Source organism: Cyprinodon tularosa, unplaced genomic scaffold (assembly GCF_016077235.1).
Source record: "Cyprinodon tularosa strain WSP-4 unplaced genomic scaffold, ASM1607723v1 ctg113, whole genome shotgun sequence".
Lineage (NCBI taxonomy): Eukaryota > Metazoa > Chordata > Actinopteri > Cyprinodontiformes > Cyprinodontidae > Cyprinodon > Cyprinodon tularosa.
This window is the reverse complement of record NW_024037926.1, coordinates 876,336-900,662: the sequence shown is the minus strand read 5'-3', so window position 1 is coordinate 900,662 and position 24,327 is coordinate 876,336. Positions and strand designations below refer to the sequence as shown.

The 24,327-nt window shown below is 37.9% G+C and overlaps 1 protein-coding gene across 1 annotated transcript; it reads left to right on the top strand.

The window, feature by feature from the left end:
* The first annotated feature begins 1,035 nt into the window (after positions 1-1,035).
* Positions 1,036-23,715, top strand: LOC119794368 (regulator of G-protein signaling 3-like). Its single transcript, XM_038301895.1, has 7 exons — positions 1,036-1,130; positions 16,341-16,391; positions 17,246-17,304; positions 17,383-17,477; positions 18,438-18,506; positions 21,925-21,940; positions 23,587-23,715. Exons 1-7 carry the CDS (start codon positions 1,061-1,063, stop codon positions 23,713-23,715), a joined length of 489 nt encoding a protein of 162 aa, XP_038157823.1. The 5' UTR covers positions 1,036-1,060.
* Positions 23,716-24,327: the final 612 nt, after the last annotated feature.

The window sequence follows — 24,327 nt, the reverse complement described above, 5'->3', positions numbered from 1 at the left end:
TTGGTTTGCCTTCTAATATCCTGGTATCTTTTTACTTCATCCACTGTTCGCAAGGTTTCACCAACAGCGTTTACTTTATTACAGATTTGTTCACAAATAGCGTTCCTCTGTGTGACAGGCACACTTCTTTGCTGTAGCTCACTTAAATGTTTGTTGGCTTCATCCACCAACACCTCCATTTCCATGGGGTCGAATTTCCTTTTGCGCCTTCTGCTGTCCAAACTCGCCATGCCGCAAACCACAAAACGCGCAAAACCATCATTTAAATAGGGTGTCTCCAACAGTTTTGCACCTGCCACCAGTTACGCAATCGGTCTTGTTAAATCACCCGCAAACCATGGTTCAGCCCCTCGCGCAAAATTCCAGTTTGCGAGCGCAAATTACTGCACGCAAAATTGGATCTTGATAAATCCGGCCCATTGTGTAGTAAAACTAATGCCGAATGAATTTCAAATGTACTAACATCTGCTATCCAAAGGAAGCTGTTTAGGTACTATCAAACATCATTAGAAATAATGAAATCATAAATCAATGCTCTTTATGTTATGTACGCTTGTGTGTGTGTACATATCTGGATGTATATATGTATCTAAAACGGATTATTTTTTATTTTATTTTTATTTATTTATTTTTATTTTTTGTCTCTATTTTATATATATGTATATGTATGGGTGTATGTATATATGTGTATATATATCTTTATATTTAATTTGTTTGTTTATTACCTTCAATTATCTGCTCCTGCTGGATTGGTGTCCAAACTGCTATTGGGATGGGGGTTTAAAATATAAATATGAATATAATGCCTCTTGTAATGGAAATTATTTAATGTACCATTGATGCTCAATAATAAAAAAAAGGAAAAAAAAAAGAAATAATTAAATCATTAAGATGCATGGTGTTTTTAAATTAATCATAATTATTTTTACATCTATTGGTGTACACCTTGTCTAGGTTTTAATTATATGCTGAGGTATGCACAAGCAGGCATCAGGTTTCTTTGCTCTCCTGTTTATTGAGGCAACCCGTCTACAGAAGAAGCGCACTGCCTCTGTCCAAGATGACTTGTCAATATCAGAAGCCTCCAGATCAGTCTTCTAAAACGTCTTCTTTTGCCATCAGTACATATGGTGAGAGTAATTTAATCATTTTGGCTTTTTTCAGAAGTTATGCCAGTAGTTGTGGAACATGTGCTACATAAATGTCTATTTTTGTGAATCAAAATGAATGCAAAAGCTTTTAGTGCAATTTCAGCACATCCAGTATATCATCTCTCCATCAGTGAGGATGATGGCATGTTTCTATGTTATATTCTTATGTCATGAATGTCTGATGCTGCAGATACTCAATCCTAAAGCAATGTGTTCAACAACGAAAAGCACATTCTACAATGCATCTAGTAGACTTCAGTGGAGTGACATGTTCCCTATTCTGGTAATGAGACTTCTCCTCTTTATCTGGTAACGCAATTAATTATTTATTGAGAGTATTATCCAAACCAGGGAAGGGTGCACCTGCACTGTTTACTGACACTGAAGCCTCATTCATAATCCAGTATTTATCAGGAGGGATAAATGAATATAAATAAGGTTTTATAGAGGTGTGGCCACATTACAAGATTAATATTCATGTATTATGCATTGGATGCTTGTGTGAATGTGTGAGGAAGAGGTCATGTCTAAACTCTGGCTGTGAAGCACAACTGCATGAACATTCTGATCTTTAAACACTGCATAAATCTAGTGCAACTATTATTTAATAGGAACGCAAATAAAACATTCTGTAAATTAGAGATTCTTTAACTGTTCAGCTTCTGACCTACAGAATTGTACAAGAATTGACTTATGACCCAAATTATTAGTTGGATACACAAACATTTAACAATGAGTTTAATAATATTACAAACAGCGTCAAAAACCAAAAAAGTAAATTTTGTCCATTTACTACTGCTGTTTGTATTTTTAAGCAGCATTCATGTTTATTTTTTCCAGAAGACAGATGATGTTTTATCTTTTAGCTTAATTTCTGTAGGCTCACGAGCCCAACTTTGTGAATCAGTGTTTTAAAATGATCAACATTTATCTCTGTGCTTTGTTAAAAAAAAAAAAAAAAAGTCAAAGGACTGAACAGTATTTTGCATGTTTAGATATTTCTCCAGAAATGCCCCTTAAAGAAGCCTATTTGCTGTCAGGGCTCCACGATAAAGGACGTAATATTGAAAATCAGTTGCAGTTATTAAAACTGCAAATATTAATAAATTAAATTAAAATGAAAAGGTTGCATATTTTGTTTATTATTCACCAGAAAAAAAAAAAAAAACTTCATTATGTTAAAAATACTGGTTAGCATAATTATTTTTTTCCTAACAAGTGATAAACCACCTCTAGAGAAAAGACGTCAGGGATCATATCGAGGGTTTGGAGCCAGAGGGGCGTAAGTGGCATTTTGGTCAAAAATGAGTTCTATATATCAAATGAAAGGTCTTGATTAGCTCCATCTAGTGGGGCCAAAGATACAAATCAGAAATGAATCTGTATTGAATAAAATAATAAAACAACAAAGACCTTACCAAAAAGGTGGAGTACTGTTTGGAGCCACAAGGGCGTATGTACATATACGCCCTTGTGGCTCTGAGTAATACCAGCCCCTGCAGTGCATTTCAGAGTCAAAAGGGCGTAACACAAGTGGTGCCCAGTGCTAAAATGGGTGACAGAACTGCAGACATGCAAGAACTGACTGAGGCAGAAAAGATTTTGATCAGTATAATAAGGGATAGTGATGAAGTTGAAGATGAAGCTTCAGAGATTGCTCTTCATTTCAGTGATTGAGTGCAAGGATTTCTTTTTGAAGACCCTTGATATTTCAGAGAAGTTTGCACGATCAGCAGGCGCCCTCACACACAGTGATTTGGGAATGACCCCTCCAAGCAAGAAAGGACACCATGCACCGCATAACAAAATCCCAGAAAGCAGCAAAGAAAAGATCAGAGAACACATCCGCTCATTTCCCACACTTGAATCTCACTACTCCAGAAAAGACACAAGCAAGCTGTATCTGGAAGGTTCTCTAAATCTCATGAAAATGTATGACTTGTATAAAGAGAAATGTGGAGAGTGGAACATCCAACCAGAAAAGCTTAGTATGTATAGGTCAGTGTTTGACAAGGAGTTTAACATGGCCTTCCATACTCCTAAAAAAGACGCATGCAAATACTGCGAGTGGTATAAACGTCTAGAAGACCACGAAAAAACAAAGCACAGTGAGGAATACAATGCCCACCAATTAAGAAAGACCAAGGCAAGAGAACAGAAAGAAACTGATAAAAACAGAGCAAAAGAAGATGAATCATGCAAGGCTGTCACCTTTGACCTTGAGCAAGTCTTGACAACTCCATGGAGTAATGTGAGTAGCCTGTTTTACTCACGAAAGTTGAGTACATACAACCTCACCGTGTATGACATGGGCTGTAAGGATGTTGACTGCTACATGTGGCATGAGGGGGAAGGTGGCCGTGGATCTTCTGAGATCAGCACATGTGTTCACATGTACCTTAAAGGACTTAGTCCTCAAGTGAAACATGTTGTTCTGTACTCAGACACTTGTGGGGGACAGAACAGAAATGCAGCCTTCAGCACTATGTGCTTGCATGCTGTGAGCTCGCTGCCTCTCTCAACAATTGACCACAAGTTCATGGAGTCGGGGCACAGCCAAATGGAATGCGACAGTGTGCATGCCGCAGTAGAAACTGCAAGGCGCAAAGTGTGCATCTACTCCCCTGATGGGTATTACACACTGGTGAGGATGGCAAGGCAGGGAAACCCATACCGTGTGAATGAGCTTCTGCATAAGGATTTCCTTGATTTCAAATCCCTCTCCAACCTAACGGTGAAGAACAGATCAAAAGATGAGGAGGGACAAGCTGTCCATTGGCAGAAGATAAAGTGGTTCCGCTACACGAAAGAACACCCGAAGACAATCTACTTCAAGTATGATGTCACTGCCCCAACTTTCAAAAAGATGATGGTACGCCTACCAACCAGAGCCACAAGCACCATACAATCACCAAGCTCACTGTATGAAAGCCCCCCAGGCATAAATGCCTTGAAAAAAAAAGGATCTCCTCACCCTTTGCACCAATGGGAGTATTCCTAATTACTATGCAGAGTTTTACAACTCCCTGAAAGTAGTAGGCACTGATAGTACAGATGTGTAGTTGACAAGTGGAATGTGTAAACATGACGCATTAAATTAAATGTTAGAGTTAAAGAACTTAAATGTTAAATGTCAAAAATTAAATGTCGAAGTTTTACATGTTTAAATGTTTTAAGGTGAACTAACTGGTTAACTGAATAACTGTTTTAAATGAAATACATATTTTTTCTGTCATGACTCAGAATTGAAATAGGTCTATCTCATTTTGGCCACGCCCAGGCTAAATAAATGAAATATTAAATGATAATAATAGCAAAAATAATAAAATAAGACTGTTTTTCTTATGAATGTCAAGTGTTTGAATCCAATATTTTGTATGTAAATCAGCAGATACGCCTTATTTTCTTTACAAATTCTGTATATGCTTGGTGTCAAAAGGGCGTATCTGCTGTTTTTTTTACCTATTTTTTATGATTTTGTAATGTTTTACAATATGTTAATTGCTTTAATATATCATAATCTGTTTACTGAACTACTACTTAATACAAGTATGTATGTGGGTGCAATGTTGACGTTGAAGGTTAATAAATACAGTTGATTAAAGTTTGGTCATAATTTTGTTTTCGCTCTCCTGTAAAGTTGGTCAAATGCCACTTACGCCCCTCTGGCTCCAAACCCTCGATATAGACATGGCACCATTTGTATACTTGAGACACATTATATTATTGAGCTCAAATTTATCAAATTAATTTATTTATTTTTTTTACAAAATAATCCACAATAATATATATTTTTTAAAATAATATAGATTTTTTTTTTTTTTGTCAACCCTTCAGGTGTCTTACGAGGGAAACGTAAGTCAGGAGGAAATATAGGAACCCCTCACTGGATTAATGTTTTACAAAGATGAAAACCTTATAGCTTTAAAAAGTACGCAGCATTTTGGTCTGTAAATCATACTTAAAATGATGGGGAGTTAACTTTAAGTGGGAATTTGATCTTTTCCTATTATTATACTTAATAAACAGTTTTCTGTATGCTTTTTTATAGACCACAATACAGCCGGACCTCTATGAAATGTTTTAAGGTTTTAATACTGCTGCATAGATCTTATGTGACGAAATGTTTGCTCGTTCTCCTTCAGTCCTTACTTTAGTACAATTTGACATGTGCCCTTTAAAAACTGGGTCAAGTTTTTCTGTGAGCATTCAGAAAGCTCTTGTTTGGTACAGTGTGCCATTGGACCCCTAAGAGCATTTCCTTTGCTGCCAAGGAGTAATTTAGAGCCATAAACTGAGTGAAGACCTAATGCTCTATTCTCCCCTGGGCATTTGTAAGTTACTATTATATGTTATTTTTCTGCTCTAGGCTGCATCTCTAGTGGGAAATATAATTTTTGTGTTTAGTTATCTGACAAAAAAGCACACAAAGAATAAATAAAGAAAAAAAAGCACAGAAGAGGTTAGAGCAGGTATTACATAATAATAGATATATTTTCTGCTGCCATATGCCATATGACAATTTTTATACCAATTACGTTTTTGGCAAAGTAGCTTCTTTTAGTGCTTTTATTTCTGTGTAATGAAATACTTCCTCCGTTTTATAACAAGCTCCTATATATGTCAAATTTTCCTTCTCTACATATGAGTGAATCGCAAAAAGCTTAACTATAGCCCAACAATCTTTTATTGGTTCCATGTATCGTTGGGACTGTCATGATTTTCTTAAAGGAATAGTACACCCAAAACATGATTAGCCTTCATTTTCTACTCACCCCCATGCTGAACAACACTGTGGAGTACTTTTTTGATATCTCAAATGCATCTGGAGATCTGGGAGGCTTCTTGCTGTCTGCTGACATTCAAATGACATTCAAATAATGGAATCCGTAGCGTCGTGAACGCGCATGTGCGCGCTTTCACGAAATGCTATACACTACTGTTTATGCTCTAAAAACATTCTAAATGACTTCGTTTCGAGTAAATTCTGGATGCTACCCACTCAGGACACTTGGAATACATTGGACGAGCAGTATGGAGGAATATTGACACGTTTTTTGTGGACTTTTATGGACCTTTCTGTCTCGGTCACCATAGACCTCCATTATTTGAATGTCAGCTGACAGCAAGAAGCCTCCCAGATCTCCAGATGCATTTGAGATATCAAAAAAGTACTCCAGAGTGTTGTTCAGCATGGGGGTGAGTAGAAAATGAAGGCTAATCATGTTTTGGGTGTACTATTCCTTTAAGGGATCTAACCCACATGCAGTAAACCACTCAGAGAGACCAGGATAAAAGTTTAACAGGTTTATTGAGGAGATGAACGGGGTTGGATTCAGGAAACTCAGCGTACTGGTGAACTGGAAGTGGGAAGGGAAGTATCAGAGGTTAGTTCAGGGTCCGTGGGAACTTTGAACAATGACTTTGGAGAAACAGAGAAAACGGGACTCACGTTAGTGGAGAAAACCTTCTTCCCAGTCTTGTGTGGGTTAACCAGAGGGAGGAGCTTGTTGGAGGGTGGACAGGTTTTAATTTGGTTGGTTCCTGAGGCACTATGGAGCGGACTGTCACTTGGAATCCAGGAGGTCTTGAACGGAACTTGTGGAGGTTAATCCCCTGCTCAGTGTGATACTCAAACGATCCTTCCAGGGGAAGAAGGCCAAAAACATCCAGCTTGCAGGATGGCTTCCTGCCGAAAGGCAAAGACAAAAACACAGTTAAAACTCAGAGAAACAAAGACTCAGTTAGACTCAGCTAATCTCTGCTTGGCTAGAGTACCCAAAACTCGCAACGCTCTGGCGTCGAGATAGTGACAGTCCACCGCTTAAGTAGTCCTCAGTGACGAACCAACCAGCCACAGGTGTGCGAGAGGACCAACGAGAAGAGGGCACCACCTGGTGGTGGAGGAAGAGAAAGACACAAAAAACACAACCCACAGAAACTGGATTCCTAACAGGGACACTTTTTTGTTTCTCGTTTTTTTTCTATTTACAGAACCCCAGAGTTCCTCTATGGGGTTTAGGTCAAACTGATCAAACACACACAGTAAAAGCACAGTCACTTATATATATGTATATATATATATCTGATCAATCTTTTAAGAAAAATATGTATTTATTAGTTAATCAAATACATTAAAATAATAACTATGTATTTAGGATGAATGAATATTTACATGTAATTGATGCATTGCATCAATTACATGTGTGTGGCAGTTTTGGCATTTCATACCTTCTTTAGTCGCAATTGATCCTATTCATAAGCTTCTGCTTGAGTGAAATGTTTAGATTTTAACTCAAAATGTTACAGTCAAAATCTTTCTTAAAGAGTTGAGGCTGTATAGCAGGATTATCTATTCATTCACCTCCACTGCAGAACCTGCCTGATTCGACTGGTGCAGCTATGGATTCTTTGCCATAGATGGATAGGGCTGATTCAAGCCCCCCTCCCAACCTCTATTATTTAGCAATCGTTTTTATCTGTCTTATGTAATTCTGTATACTGTTAATCTTTATATAAAAAACTGAATTCTGTTTTTAAGGCAAAATATTTATCTTAGTATTTTACACTCTATGTATAATATATCTATTGCTTTAATAATGTTTTCAACCATTTGTCCTTTTCCCTAAACTCATTATTTATTGTCTGTGAATTATATGCAATAGGGTAATGACCCTTGATGCCCTGATTGAATTGCACAGAAGATCTCATGCCATTAATATGCATAAGTTCTATTAGAAAAATCAGCCAGCTAGATACTTTGAGCTATATGGCTCTGTGAGACTTAAAGGATCTTCTGTTCTTTCTGTTAAATTTAATTCAATTCAAAATTACTTTATTAATCCCAAACAGAAATAACATATATAATTATATAAAAAGTAAATGGCATCTGACAAATTGTTGTTCCCGCATAGTGGATTAAATGGAAAGAATAAATTAGATCCAATCCCCTGATTAAATAAACTTTTAAGAGTTGGGTTTCCTTGGATTTGAAAACCTGCATGGAGGAGGGATGGGTTTTTGGATGTTATGTCAAAAGCTTGTTAAAAGAAATTCAATGAAGAGAAGCGAGGACACCTTGTGTTCCTCTCCTCAAATCTCCTCTTTGTTGCACCGCGGATCAAATGGGATGAGCTGGCACTGGCCCAAGAGGAGAACTTTAAATCCTACACACAGCAGTTTCCCAACTTTTCTGTTCACAGAGAAAAGGGTTCAGAACAGGGATTAACTCTGTTCTTTTCCTGCTCCTCTTTGATAATAGTTGTTTAAAATGTCACATAATGACTGTCAGTGTCCCCTAGACTGGTGTTACCGGATGCTTTAGAAGTTAAGATTTTTTTCAAATGTTAATGTACCAAATAGAGAGGGGAAGACAGACGCATAGGCAGCGTATCTTTCCCACTGTCTGGACCTCTCCCTAATTTAGTGTTGTATGTTATAAATGGGGAAATTTAAATAAAACTGGAAATGGATGGTTCAAACAAACCAATCTACCTTCATCTTAAATAAATGAACACAGAAACGACTTTCTTAACTACCATATTTTTTTTTACTGATTTAATTGATACCTTATTTCATAGTAGTATGCTTCAGCACACCATGAGTTTATTTTATCTCAATCATTCAGCAGAGTTAAAACAATAGAAAAGAGGATTGCTCTGTAGACAATTTGCTATGCAGGTTAAGCAATCAGATGTTAGGGTTTAATTTGTGTTAATTTGTGCATCTGTTTAAGTTATTTCAAATGTACTTTAGAACAGAAAAGCAGAAAATGCTTTCAATATTTTACCAACTGTATGATTAACTAATTAGTTCAAATTTGAATAATTTTCCAGATTAACTAATTGAATTATTAATTTTGTTTATTTAATAACTTTGCAGATTTTATTTGAAATGTTCTGTTTGTGTCAGCCTTTCATTACAAAAATATCATAAAGAATCCATTATAAGGAGGGAAACTTGAAGATCAAAAGTATAGATTAGATGGGGGGATGTCAGAGGTAAGCTAGAAGGATAAAGGAGACAGAATTCAGTATTGATCATGTCTTGAAATGCTTAATATTTATGGATTTTTATACTAGTTACAGAGTGGCCCGTATAAGATGATCTTGTCTCCAAAAGTCTCTGACCACTAAAGCCTTTAAATAACAGCCATCATCTATACATTTATAAAGCTAACAAAGCAGAAGAAGGAAAAGTGATATAGTCCTTCCGGATAATAAATTCAAATTCTGAAGTATCAAATTAATCTGAGGCAGAAAGACTAGTACACAGTAATCAATTATGGTTGTACTGTAATGCATTATTTCAGTCATGTCAGTCTATTTCAGAGAGACTTGCACCAAATCCTGTTACATGCTGGCGCCATTTGAAGGACATCATCTGCTTCCGGCTGATAGTGCTGACCTCATATCTAATGAAGAGGCTGGTCTTCAACCTTTCTTCACCACTGGTAAAGGCTTTAATTTAATTCACTGCAGTTCACTTACCAGCCTGGCATTGGGGCAGATGCTGCATCAACAACCTGCTCTGTGCACAAAAAATAACTAAGCAGATAAAAACTGCGCAAATAACAGCATGGTAGTAAACATTTACCCCGCCTATTGGGAACGATAATAAATGTAAGGTCTAACAGCATCTGGAAGGAAATATCTGTGATGGAGCTTCTTTATGCACCCAGGGTATACTAGTCTTTAGCTGAAGGAGCTCTTAAAGTTCTGGAACAGCTTCATGTATGGGGACATTGTACAACCGTGAGATTATTTTTGTTACAGTCCTTTTGTCTCCTTTTAGGCATGCTGTTTTGTATTCTAAAATCAAAAATTCCGCGCTAAATGATGGGCATCAGAAGGGGATGTACGTGAAAGCGTTGATTTGTACAAAGCAAAAGATGGCAGCATCCCTGTTAGAGGTTTTGGAAAAAATGTAGTTGCCGATATATAATGATTTTCGGCCGGTCGATATAATATTGATCCTTTAGCTCGTAAAATGTATTTTTTAAACCATTTTTACCTAATGCAAAATGTGCTACTGCTCTGGTAGATGGCACAGTAGAGCCCTTTCACTGTGCAGCACAGCGCCATTTCTGTTGTAGAGGCAATAACAGTGGCAGATGAGGCTGTATCCTCCGAAGGCCAGATTGGTCGGCCATTTACGTCGTAATGCGGCGCAGAGGCCTGTTTGGATTGGAAGACTCCTTGTTATGAGGCCAACAAATGCAGCCTTCCTTCACTCAGTTTTGAATGACAGGTCCGATGTACACTTCGTAGCCTTGGGTTTTTGCAGTGAGTCATTGCGAGTCCAGGCAAGCCGGATGCTATGTGCTTAGAGGACAAAAGGGAAATGACGCTGAACAGTTGTGAATAGTTCCATCTCAAATTAATGAAAATAGCTGTTTTAAATAGTTATTAAGATGATATGAGGCGGTAATATGTGACCTCGAAGGATCCAGTACAGGTAGACCAGGTCCTTGGTGGACACAGCTGCTGAAATTGAACCATAGACTCGAACCCCAAACAGCATGGCTATCAAAATAACTGAATGATCACTATCTCCTCATAAACATATGCAACACTTGCTTTTTATCTCTGCATTTAAAATTGATATTCACTGGGTAGAATATCGAAATACCGTATATTCTGACAGTGCAATATCGTAATATCCTGTCGTAACTTAAGTATCGTATTCCAACACCCTTGCCAATACTCACCCCTAATTCCTTTAGAGGAGAGCAGGGGTTAGTTAGATGGCAAGTAGGAGTTTAAAAAATGAAAGGCCTCATTATTTCTTTATGTTTCCCTCAATGTGTTACATATCAATATAAATTCCCAATTAACCACAAAAGTTTTGCAGGGTGGACACATCATATCTTCTAATTTCTGATATCCCTGAGATGCTGTTTCCTTCCCTTCCAAAACATCAGCTGCCAGTTCTTTCAGATAATCTTTATCCTGAAACAAGAACTCATTTTTCTCTTGAAACCTGGTCCTTATGGAGGATATTTAAGTTAATTTCGATATGCAGTAGGATTCTCTGCAGGTGGCTGTGTTGAGAATAAGGTTAATCAATAAAGAATATAAATTGATTGATGTTCTGTGTTATATGATATTACACCCACAGTGGATGCATTATTGCAATTTTTTTCACCTATATTTCTTGCCTTTGAATTGACGTGGAAAAAAGCAATCATTTGTATTTGTTTTTCTCACATTTGCTCCTCTTAATCTTATTAGGAAAGCCTCTAAAGCTATTAAATAGCAACAAAAGTGTTTCTGCAGTAAAAATACATCAATGTTTAACACTCACTCTTAAATACACAAAATCCAGTCAATATTTTTCACTTGAAAATCTCAAAACCTCTGGCCCTCTGGAAGTCTTTTGCCAATTTGCTTTGACTGTTGTTATTTAGGTTTATGACACATGTAATACAAGTTAGATCAGTTTGAGACTGCTTTATGACTTTTGTGTGAAGCGTGTCAAGACCAGGAAAATATTTCAGACTGTGTTTTCACTTCTCACAGTTCCTCACTGCTTTCAAATCCATGCCAAGTTCAGTGTGGGAATGACAAACACTCCTCGTACCCAAGCTCTGAAGGGCCAGCAGCAATATCACAGAGCAGCTCTCCTTTATTTTGCTGTAGACTCTGCTCTTATAATGAACAGGATTCATTTAGAGTAGCACAAAGCTAGTGTTCGCTGTGACCATGTCAACATGGCTAATAAGTCTCCAACAGTTGTCAGCAGCACTGTAAAGAATACAGGAAAGATGAGCAGACTGAGGGAGTTAGACAAAAAGAGACACTTATTACACAGTGGACACCAGTGACATGTGGAGAGGTTCATGAATGGTGAGGAGGTGAATCCCCTGAGAGCGCAAATGTATGAAACCTTCATAAAAGCATACATTTTGGCTTTAACTTAGTCTAAATATTTGTTTTTAACATCATTTTATAAAGTTTTAATCACACAGCAGTCAACACAGCAAGAAGACCAACACATGTTTTCTACTTTGTCTGATCTCTCTTTTTTAAATTAAAACTGTTGTCGCATTAACTAAGTCTTTTAAAACCCTTCACCTTCATGCCTGTGATGTTCAAACTGTAGTGCTCATCAGTTATAAGTCAATCCGTGTAGCAATTTGTTTTTTTGAGTGTCCAACTAAAAACATGTACAGATCTTTAAGCTTTGTTTGTTGGTCTTTTTATCTCGAAAAACCTCTTCATACTATTTAAAATTCATTATAGAAAAATCCTTTCGTTTTGTGAAATAATCTTCCATTTTGTCTAAATAAATGAAAATGAGTGTACAGTGATAACACCCCTACTCTCTGGTGGAGTACCAAGTGTCCCGCCCCTATTAGCCTTTTGTTCTTTTGGGTCTCTGCACTGCCTCCTATCTATATGCACAGTACTTTTTTCCTCGCCCTGTCCATTTTTACTGTGCATTTATGGACGGATTAGAAAAATTAAATATGCCACATACATTCATTAGTTAAAACAGATTGTAAAACATCTGAATGTTTATACATGTGTAAGTCAACATGCACACGGGTGATATATGAAGAGACAGCAATGGAATTGTTTTAAATGGCTGTGTCTCTAGCCGATCTGTCTCGGAAGCACGATCAGTACCATCAGCTCATTTTAGCATGCACAACCAGAAAAACATGGGTCGCCCTTGATTTCAATTTGTGAAAAATTCCTAAATTACTTTTTTCCCTCTTTAAAAATAGTAAGTGTAGAGAACTATAATGTGTTCAAGGATAATAATGTATTTCCTGAGAAAATAAATGCATTAAAATCGTTTCTGTTTTATCACTCATCTGTACCGAAAATGGGATCATATGCTACTTTCTGGACCTAACTTTTTCGCCTTTGGATTTAAAAATAAATCTAGTCTTTTATGGTAAAAATTTTTCCTTTCGCATTTCATTATAGTACATAGTGCATAACCTACAGAAAGAAACAACTAAAATGCAGATAAACATGGTTTATTCATATTTAGCCGGAATACTCTAAACATGTCTGATGATGAAGTCAGACTGTTTAATGGAGAAAATGTAAAAAAAACATTGAATTGTCATAGAACAGTCATAAAAAATGTTTTAAAGATGTGTATTAGCATTATTTAGTGATTTAAGGATAGACTTAAGTACTTTTAGTACCATAATTACATTATTTATGGCAATCTGGATGACTGGTGACTCCAGCTCCCCACATCCGGGGATATAGCTCCTCATCTAGTTAACATGGTTGCACACAACTTTTCAAGGTGCATTGTGGGAAAAATTGAGTCCACCACTTTTTCATCCACTAGACAATCCCAACACTCATTTAAAATAGCGTAACCCCTACATAGTGCTCCATATACGTAAGGGTAAAGGTGGACGTTCAGACACAGCCTATTACATTTACTTCATGGCGATATGCACTGGAGCTGTGGCTGAAATATGATTATATATTTCATGTGTTTACATCTGCCACTGTCATGTGGTTTTCAAACATTGTAGAAGATTTCAAGATTTGTAGAAATGTAGTAAAATGCAATTTTAATTATATTTCTTATTTAATGGAAGCACTGAAATTTAAAACATTTCTATTTTCAAAAGTAGTAGAATATCGACATGGTTTTTCATCACATTAGGAACTGAAACGCAACTACTGTGTGACTATTTTGTAAGCAACAATTGTGGACAGAGTTTAAGTAAAAAAATAGAAGGTTCTGTTTTGGGTTCTGGGATCATCAAGGTTCATTTCACGAGTGCTTGGGAGGAAGAGATGATAAATAGTTTGGTTCTATAAAAGAAGTATTTATGATGATAATTTCGTCTTACTGTAACAGGATAAATCATGGTTCCATGCGAGTTGAATCTATCCACAGAGGTAAGAAGAGAGAGCTGGTTTATAAGTTATTTTCTATGGAGAAGCTGCAGGTGAGGAAGAACTTTGGAGGGTAAACAGGCAGGTGGGTTAGATCTTGGTAGCTGCTGCTTAGGAATACATCCAGCAGGGAAAAAAGCAGAGGCTCCGTAAGGAGAACCAAAGGAAGGAGTCTAATTTTTCAGGAAGTAATGTCTGTAGTAAAGTGTGTCAGGAGTCCTGGAAACATAACAGACTAGGCCTGGGAACAAGAATCATGGAGTCACCAGGAGAAGAGGCTTGATTACCACCATGAGGGGAAGGACAACCTCGTGCCCTTCTTACTGATGATTCTACCTCTTATGCTGCTCCTTAATTAGCGCTGATGATATAATAGGGTGAGCAACCTTACATCACTTGGAGAACTTAAACAACTGTAATGGTTGCGTTCTAAGTTGGCTAATGTGTCTACTTGAGGTTTAAAATGTCTTAATTATAAAAGTCCCGGAAATAAATGTACTATTAATGAATACAGCTGACTGACTACTACTGGAACCTTACTTTATCACTGAGATTATCCTGCCCTTTACTGCCATCCATCAATGACATTTTATCGTAATAAATCCTATCTGTAGGAGGTTAGTGCACTAAAATCAGTAGGTAATTGCAGGGTAATTGATCTGGTCTCACTGCTACTGAATACCAATATAAGTTTGGCACGTCTACAATCTGATGATTTAATTTCTCTATTCAATTTTCACAAGTTATATTTAAAGCTTTTTAAAAGCTTTTCATTGTCCCTCTTTTCTAGTCTTTGTTTTAAGACATTTTTTTGGAAAAAATTCATGACAACAGTCAATGGAATATAATTTACCCTTAACTCTTAACTTCATGAGAATACAAATTGATTCTATTCAAATAAAAAAATAAAGCAAAGTAAAAGGAAAACCACCCACTCCTCCATCGAGGTTATAAATGTCAGTCCTGAAATACATACCCTCTCCAACTTTCTGTCCTCTCCTTGTGGAGATGGTGTTTTAGAAGAAAAGCTTAGCAACAATGTTTACATTATGGCATTACAGCATTTACCTTTACCCTTGTTCTGACCCGCACACAACGGGATGGATGATATAGCCCACAGAGCTTGATAGATATTATTTGCGCCCTCTATTTGTACTAGAGATTTTATTCTCCAAGTTATCAATGCAACATATGAGTTGGGTTAGAATTCTTTTTGCAAAGATGTGAATCTAAATCCACCCTACATTACAAAAATGGCTGTCATTCATACAAATTGTTGTTAAAAAATTTTTTTTCACATAACAAAGCAAACTTTTTTACTTCATTACTGACTCTTATGCCAGTACGTCCATAGTACACAATAGCTAAGGTAGCTTTTGCACGTCTGGCCTCTGTTTTTCTGCCTCTTTCAAACCTTGATGAAGTCAAATTTTAGTGTTTTAGTAGACATAAATGCACAAAAAAAATACATCAGTGTAGACAGGACACACAGCACAGGCTGTGGTGTGTCCAAGCAACCCCATAGTCCCCATAAAGTCAAGGAATATGACTGTAACTGTAGACCATGCACTAATCAACAGTAAATCCTTATTATCACTACTAAATATAATATTTGACTTAATGTTCTTTCTAGGGGTAAAACAACTAATCGGATTAATCCTGAAATTATCGATTATTGAAATAATTGTCAACAAATTTAGTAACCTTTGGCTATCCTTTTATTAAATGATTAGTTGGAAAATTTTATCGACAGATGAATCAATTTGCCAAATAATCATTGGTGGCCGCCATAGTTCTTTAATTATCATCCCCATAAATGTTCCTCACTAATTAGATGGTATAAATATTACTACATATAATAGAAGGAAGCAGCAGTCTTCTTTTGGTTTGTATTTTTCTTGCTCTGCTGTCAGTATATATTTATTCTTGATATTCTTGATATTTCCCTGCAGGAAATGTATCATAAAAGTTATAGGTAGACATTTTGAAAGTCCTTTATGGGTTTGAAAAGACAAGTATTCACCAATTGATGACACATTGGATATGATCAATGGTTAGAGTAATATTTCCTGAATAACAGTATGTGGTCTGCTAAATCAATGGTGGTGCAAAAACCCCTGAAAGAACTTCAGCAAAAAATGATTAAAAAGTTGTTTACTGTTTTAAAATAATTCAGTGTAAAATACTTTTTTTAAACTTTCAACATCGGATATATATATATGGCACTGAAATTATTTGACTTGAATCTGAAGAACATGTAAAGTATAGCATCTGTTAGTCTGTCATAAACCTTTTTCTTTTATTTTTATAGGTCAGCTCAAGCTGTCCGTCTTCAAGAAGCATGAAATCCTTGTTGTCAGTGGTGAGTCATCTTAATGGCTGCCCATATGGAGAGACCCTGCTTTTATTCATCACATTGAAAGCAATGCAGTACAATCTGTTCCCTCTTTGTAGTGTGCACATTTGTTATCTTTTAAATACTATACAAAATAGACTGCAAGAGAAACTTTATTTATATTTCAAACATAATTTGCTGAAGGTAAATATTAAAAAACCTACAGTACTACAGATCACTGTTTAAAGCACAACATGATACCATTAATGATAAAAACCCTGGATGGTGGTTCATTGATTTAACAAGACTGTTTATTTTGGTTTCCCAGCAACCAACACAGCCACCCTTGTCTTTTTGTTAAGGATTCTCTGTCTAACAACTCAGCATTTTTTTTTTCTTTCTCAGATGTAAATGCCTTACCTTCATTATTCTTGTAAATGGAGACACTGTATTTTATATTAGCTAAGGAAAATTATGGAAAAATAGCTTAATATAAAAATATAGGGGAAACTAGTTTGCAAAACTATTAATTATGTTAAATCAAAACTATTTCCTGAATAAAGTGAAGCAATTTTTTCTATACAAAAGTAAAAAAAAAAGCAGAGGCACAATCCTCGCAAAACCTCTTGGTGATCTGGTATCTTGCGATGATAAAAGCGCAGACTATTAAATCAGGTTGCAGCATTCACATCTGTTTTTACATTAAGTTAATATTGAGCCAACCTGAAAGAAAATATTCAGCCAATATATTTTTTTTATGTTTCTGTCCTACAGAACTAATATCCATATAGACTGCTTATTCTCATATTTTCGTAAGGGTGAATAACATGGAACCTATGTGGAATGTAAAGAAGTGTATCATTATTTTTTCCCCCCGACAGTTTTGGAGGCCAGAGACATGCTGAGTGAATGCCAAGGGCCCTGTAACTCCTATGTTAAGGTCTATTTTACATTTTGGAGTAATTTAAAAGCCCAGTTTTATCACTTGCAAGACATTTTTTGAATTTTTGTTTTGCAGATTGGTATGTTTCCCAGCAGTGACCCTGGAGAAAGGCAGAAGACCCTGATGGTCCCTCAATGTAGAAACCCTGTCTATTTGCAGACCTTTCACTTGTAAGCATTCTAGTTTTGGTTAAGAGATAATTTTTCTTAAGCTCGTTGCCTAACTTCACTCAATGATATTCTTGGTGCAGTACCATGAAAAGACTAGTTTTATTTCTAAACACACAGGATGATATATTCATAAGTTTTCTTTATCTTTTAGGATAAATAATTAGCTCCTACCACAAACAGAACACAACAAAGGTATTATGGCTTAGAGTCCTGCACGGGTCGAGTTTTAGCAACCCGCATCCGCCCGAACCCGTTAGGATGACTACCGAACCCGACCCGTCACCCGCGGATATCTTCAATTCAAATCCGAACCCGACCCGACCCATTGATATTTAACCCGCAACCCGACCCGTTAACACATCAAGTAATAGGCTATAGTACGCTGCGCTGCAGAACAGCGCCATTAACACTGCAGCAGACGTGTATGCACTGACTGTGGCCTTTTCGGAGGGAAGCCCACACTGCCGGCAGGGCTTTGAGCTACAACAAGGGTGACCCCAGTGCCTGATTAATATAACATGTCTGATTTCCATAACAACACACACGCATAAAAAAAAAATCACCAACTACCCGCCCGCACTAAAAAAATATCCGCCCGACCCCCGACCTGTTTATTTTTATTTATGTATTTTTCACCCGCAAAAGAGCATTTTAGCGGGTGACCCGTCGGGGACCCGCGGGTACCCGACCCATTGCAGGACTCTATTATGGCTATTACTGTTCAGGATATAACAATCAGCAGTTATACATAAGCAAAGTTCTATTTGAAAGCAGAAACAAGCTCCAGTATAAACCTCAATACATGTTTGGGTGAATGGGGTGCACTAAAACAAACCTGTGTTATGTAGTGTTTAAACAGTATTTTAAAAGTAAATATTCTATCCTTTAAACTCTCTTGACTCTCTAAAAAATGCTTGTATTATGACTGAAAACTGCATGGTTTCTTTTGTGTGTATACAGTGCAATCAGGGAAGGAGACCTTCATAAGAGACTGCTATTTACAGTTTGGAACTCCGACTTAACGTCAAGGTACTTTTTGGACTAGTTAAACATGGTGTAAATGATTGCACAATTTAAAAGTCAGCAACAAATTTACATACTACACAAACAACTCTTAAAATTTGATAGGTCCAAAATATTTTAATATTTACTTTCGTTATGAGGCAAACGTCAACAGAAATGCATTAGACACCAATAGGAATAGTGAGTTGATCCCCACTGTCACTTCACTGAGCTCAGGTGTTACCAGATCAAGCAGCTCTGAGTTAAAGCCAAGAAATGGCTTCAACTCTGTTTTGCATTTCTCAGATTAAAGGTCAAAACATTTGTGTTTTTTTGTATACCTTTTTAGAATTTAACCTGAATGTTGTGTTACTATTGTTTCATTTGTGTAGCTGAGTAAAGTTGGAAAACGGCCTATTGAATGATTGGTTAACTGAGTCATTAAATGTGTGCTGAAAATTTGGAAGCAAACCATTCTGAACACTTTTAAAACATTATAAATACCATAGGTGCATTGTTCACCTGTAAATTTGTGTCAAACGTCTCCCAACCTTTTATGACTGCACTGTGGCACTAGAAGTAATTTGTGTTTCAAGATTTTTTTAGTTGTCTATAAGTGCAGCTTCATGTCGTCAAGCAGTCGCCTGGTGCTGCTGGCCCATCAGTATAAAAATTAACAGCAAGGCTGCTTCATCATTGCTTCCAACTCAGCAACTTAGCCGCTGTATTTGGTGCCTTTTCAGACCCCTCAGCAGACTGTTTTTAAAAAAGAAGCAACAAGTCTAGTGGCTTTTTCCTGTCTTGTTGGAGACTTTAGTGATAACACATGGCCGGTCGCTCTGGTATTACTGTCTTCAGTGAACAGTTAGTGAGCAAGGCCCTCCTACCTTCAAAACACAGGGACTCAGCCACAGCAGCTGCAGCCAGTGTCTGCAGTGAGAACGCAGACTGACTCTCCTGTTTCCACTTTGAACATGAGTCTCACATGCGCCAAGCCTCCACTCATTAATTACAAATCAGAATGTAACTACCGTATTTTCACGACTATAAGGCGCACATAAACATCTTTTTTTTCCCTCAAAATGTGCGGTGCGCCCTTTGGTGCGGTGCGCCCTATGTGTGTTGCAACTGCGACTTTTGAGACCACGTCATTGAGGAGATGATGAAAGAGTGGCTGAGGGAGGTGAATGTAAGGAGACCAGGTGTTTTTTTTCCACTCATCACCATCGCTGTTAATCTGACTCCATGCCTGCCCATCTCACAGCTGTGCTTGCTGTGAACCGGACGCAGCAGGTGCAGCAGAAGCAGCGAGTTTACATGCAAAGTCAACGGTTGACGCGCGTACAGGCGCAGCAAAAGAGCGCCGCCAACGCGCTGCTGCTGCTCGAGATGGAAAAATTGAAGTTTTGCTGCTGGAAGCGCCGAATCAACGAATCAGAGAAGCTGATCTGGGAGCTGGCTGTGAGACGACACATCGCTCTGATGACATATGATATTAAGGCAAATGAAACGGGCTGGATGGATGAGGAGATGATGAAAGCGTGGCTGAGGCAGGTGTATGTGAGGAGACCAGGTGGTTTTTTCCACGCATCACCATCGCTGTTAATCTGTGACTCCATGCGTGCCCATCTCACAGCCGATGTGAAAAACATGGTGAAACAAATAAAAAGTAAGGCTGCGAGCGGCGTGGGAGCGATGGATGACACACGGAGACCACAGTTTCACGAAAAGTGGAAGGCAGCGCCATGCAAGCAAGTTACGCCACCGTTTGCGGATGGATTGTTGATGCTTGGACTAACGTGTCTGCTGACACTGTTGTTCCAGCTTTTGCAAAAGCCGGCATTATTTCTGAGGAGCCGCCCGGCATGGAAAGTGACTCTGACAGCGAAGAAGGGGAAATTGGCATGTCTGATTTAGCGCAGCTGTTTAATTCAGAAACAGAGGATGATGACTTTGATGGGTTTGATTAATACTTTGTAATAAATACATGAATAAAGAACAAACATACTCAGTTTTGCTCCCGCTCTATTTTTCTACCTGAAAACTTAATTCAACAGCAGCCTCTGGGCCGGGTCTCCTCCGGTTTCACCGCGGCGGCTGGCAGGTGTTTTTCATCTAAATAATTTAAACTGCAGGCACCAGGATACCGGTAATAAAAGCGAACATATTCCGTCGGCAGGTTTCAGGATTTTAAGTTAATTTAGGAGTGACCACAGCGCTGTGTCATCTGCGATGTGTCTGTCTCATGGCCAGCTCGCAGGTTTGATTAATACTTTGTAATAAATACATGAATAAAGCACAATCATACTCAGTTTTGCGCCCGCTGTATTTTTAAATACGCAGTAGAAGTATTTAAACGTAGTAGAAGACATGTACCTGTATATAAAAAATGCACCCTATAGTCCGGTGCGCCTTATGTGTGTGTTAAATACAGAAATGGCACACTTAACTGAGACTGCGCCTTTTAGTACGGTGCGCCTTATGGTCGTGAAAATACGGTAATAAAGCGCTCAAAGAGCGCAGACCTCCACCAAGCATCAAATTTTGCCACACATTGTGACCTACACTTATTGCTAAAACTCGCATGTCTAGATCATGATTTTTGGAGTCCAATGCTGAAGCTGCTAATAGTCACTGCAGCCACCCCCTGGTAAATGGGGGCCACTGCTTGTTTCCTCCATAAGTCATTATCTCACATTTCTAGAGAAAAAAAAAAAAAGAAAGAAATTAAATCATGTATCCAGATTATGATCTGGATCATCAAGATAATTTAATGGATTGTTCCTTTGCATAAGTCGCACATGGATAAAAAAATCATTAAAATCTTTCTCATTAAAACTCTCCAAATTATAATTTATTAAGTGTATTTTGCTCCTATAAAGCTATTGCAGTGAATTAGAATATGCCTTGGACATGGTTTCAGCAGCCATAGCAGATACACTCACGGCTTCTCAGGGTAGAGTAACCTGCAGTTTTTTCATTACTTTTTAGACTTAATTTTAGGTGGTAAGTTGTTTTTTTGTTATCATTCAGAATCTGAAGGGTGTTTAAAGGTATTGTGGAGGATTTTTTTTAAAAGACCTGCCCTCTCCACTTAAAAAAACAATGCGTGTGCAAGAGCACGCACAAGCCCATTTCTTCTTGTGCATGCCCTGTTTAAAATGTGCTGTTCTCATAGCTCATACAAGCTTACTGTGTCCACATACAGCAGTGACTATATAGCAGACTTTATAACAAACTCAGTTAACTGACCGTTCGGACAGATGATCACTGCTTTTTACGCCATTGGTCACATAACTCCTCCTCCGTACGATGCCTGCGCCATCTTTGTTCTTAGTCGCCACTGTCAGGTAGCGACAGTCTATGGCTCTTCTACTGCTCTTCTTTTCTTCTCATACAATTCTTAGACACTTTTTTCTCTTACGATCCTCCTCCATTTTCAAAGAGCCACGGTGAGAAAGGTGAGCTTCAATGACTGTCTGAAACTGTAGTTCACCACAGATATGTGGCTGAAAGTGCGCATGCGCAGAAAAAGATAGCTAACAGGACGAGCATGTAGGACAGCCTTATGTAAACATATAACCAGAAAGATTGAGAATTAGGAGGACCACTTATTTAGATGATCCACCTGGAAATAAAAGATTGTCCTCTATACCTTTAATAAGACATATTTCTTTGTTGTTACAACTTGAGAACACACATTTTTTTTTAAACTTTACACTGTACGAAATACTCTATGGATAAAAAAGAACAAATTGTCCTCTTTTCTCTAATTTCGTTTTCTTTTTCGTTAATTTAGTTATGAAAAATACTAGATACTGCATGTCATGACAGGAAAGAGACAAAGGTCTTATACAGCAGCAGTGACTTTCTTAATATCATGGATTGATCTTAAAGATTAGGAGATTTTCTGGGACACAGATTAAGTGTGATTTGTTTCGTTTGGTCATTTTATCAAGTTGATGAAATTCCAAGATCATTTTCTCCAAGAACTTGATCTACTTAGTCATGGGGATTTTACATCCTTAATGTATTTTCTGTTAATTTTGTTTCAGTATTTTTAAACAGCTAGAACTGACATTAATGGAGGCATTGTTTGCAGACTTGGCTCTGTTTTAACAAATTTTCATGCTAAGGCATGTAAGACATTACTTTGCTACGTATGCATTCTCCAGGCAGTGTAAGCGTCCACTACAACAAACCAGGGTAGCATCTGTTCAGTGCAGTCTGCTGCTTCAGCTGAGCAGCACTCTTCTGAACAACACTACAAACAGCTGTGTCTGAGAACAGTCAGTAGTATTTTTTTATAATAAAACAGTTTAGTCCATTGTGATATGTGCAGAATAAATGGTAAAAAGAGCCTCATGCATAGCATTAGAGCTTTAATCCCTGCAATTTTTGCTGTTTAAAGCTTTTGGCAAATCTATGCTACATCTCAGCATTGCCAAGAACTACAACTCTGATTACTGTTGGGCTGACATCACCTGATCTCATCTGTGTAGAAATAACAAGACCCATCTGAATTATGATACAATGTGCTTGTTCAACATGGTCTTTCTTTGCACTACTAATGTTAGAAGCTGTTGGAAGCAATACCTCCTCAGCAAATATGCCTAAACACAACTCAGTTTTTACCAAATAATTATTATAATACATTTTATTTGTAATGCGCTTTACATTTAAAGGAAAATCTCATAATGCTACAATAACAGGGAGTTACAAACATAAAAATTATGGATGTTAAAATGCTGTGTGAAATAGGAAGGTCTTTAGACCCTCTTTAAAGACCTCCACAGTGTGTTGGGCCCTCAGGGACTCTGGGAGGGCATTCCGGTGCTGTGGGGCAACTACCTCAAAGGTCTACAGTATCTCCCATAGTGGAGTGCTTAGTCTATGGTCGTTGGAGGCAATAAGTGGAGGGGGATCTGAGATTTTGGGAAGAGGTGTGTGGGGTGAGGATTTCTCTGAGGTAGGCAGGACAGTTCTATATATGAACTGGTGAAAGAAGAGAAATATCTTGAATTGAATTCTGTGTTGAATGGGTAGCAAGTGGAAGGATTTGGGGACCAGCGTGATATGTATGATCATATTTGTGCCTCCTCATCAGGAACTGGGCAGCACAATTCTAGATATGCTGGAGGTTTTGCAGGCTCTTGCCAGGGATCCAGACAATGAGGATATTACACTAGCCCAACCTAGAGGAGATGAAGGCATGGATCAACTTCTCAGCATCTGACAGGGAGAGGGAGGGGAGGAGTTTGGCAATGTTTTTGAGGTGGAGGAAGGAGACCTTACAGAGGTGGCGGATGTGGTTGTCAAAGGTGAGGTTTGAGTCAAGTCTGACTCTGAGGTTTGTAACAGAGGTAGCCAGGGGAATGTGATGACGAAAAATGGGTATACCACAGAGGGAGAAGGACTTGGTTTGATGTGGGGTACCGTTCAGGATGGCTTCGGTTTTGCTGATATTTAATTGAAGAAAGTTGTTAGACATAACTGTCCATACCTTTATCTCCTCCAGGCAAACCTGTAGTGCAGATGGCATAGCTGTGGAGACTCCATTTTTATGTGTAATTGTGTATCATCTGGGTAACAGTGGAATGAAACTTTGCATTTATGAATATAACCAAGTAAGTGGAAAGTAAAATACTTGGACTGAAATGACCAGTTGTGGCACAACACAGCTAACTGTGTTGGGTGATGATTTGAACCATCCTAAAGCCACATACTCCATACTGCATGTGAGGAGTTACTGGAAGCAGCTTAGAGTCATCCCAGAGAGTCTTACCAAAGACCTGACATGGTGGAGTGAGATGGTGTGATCCATAGTGTCAAATGCGGCTGACAAGTC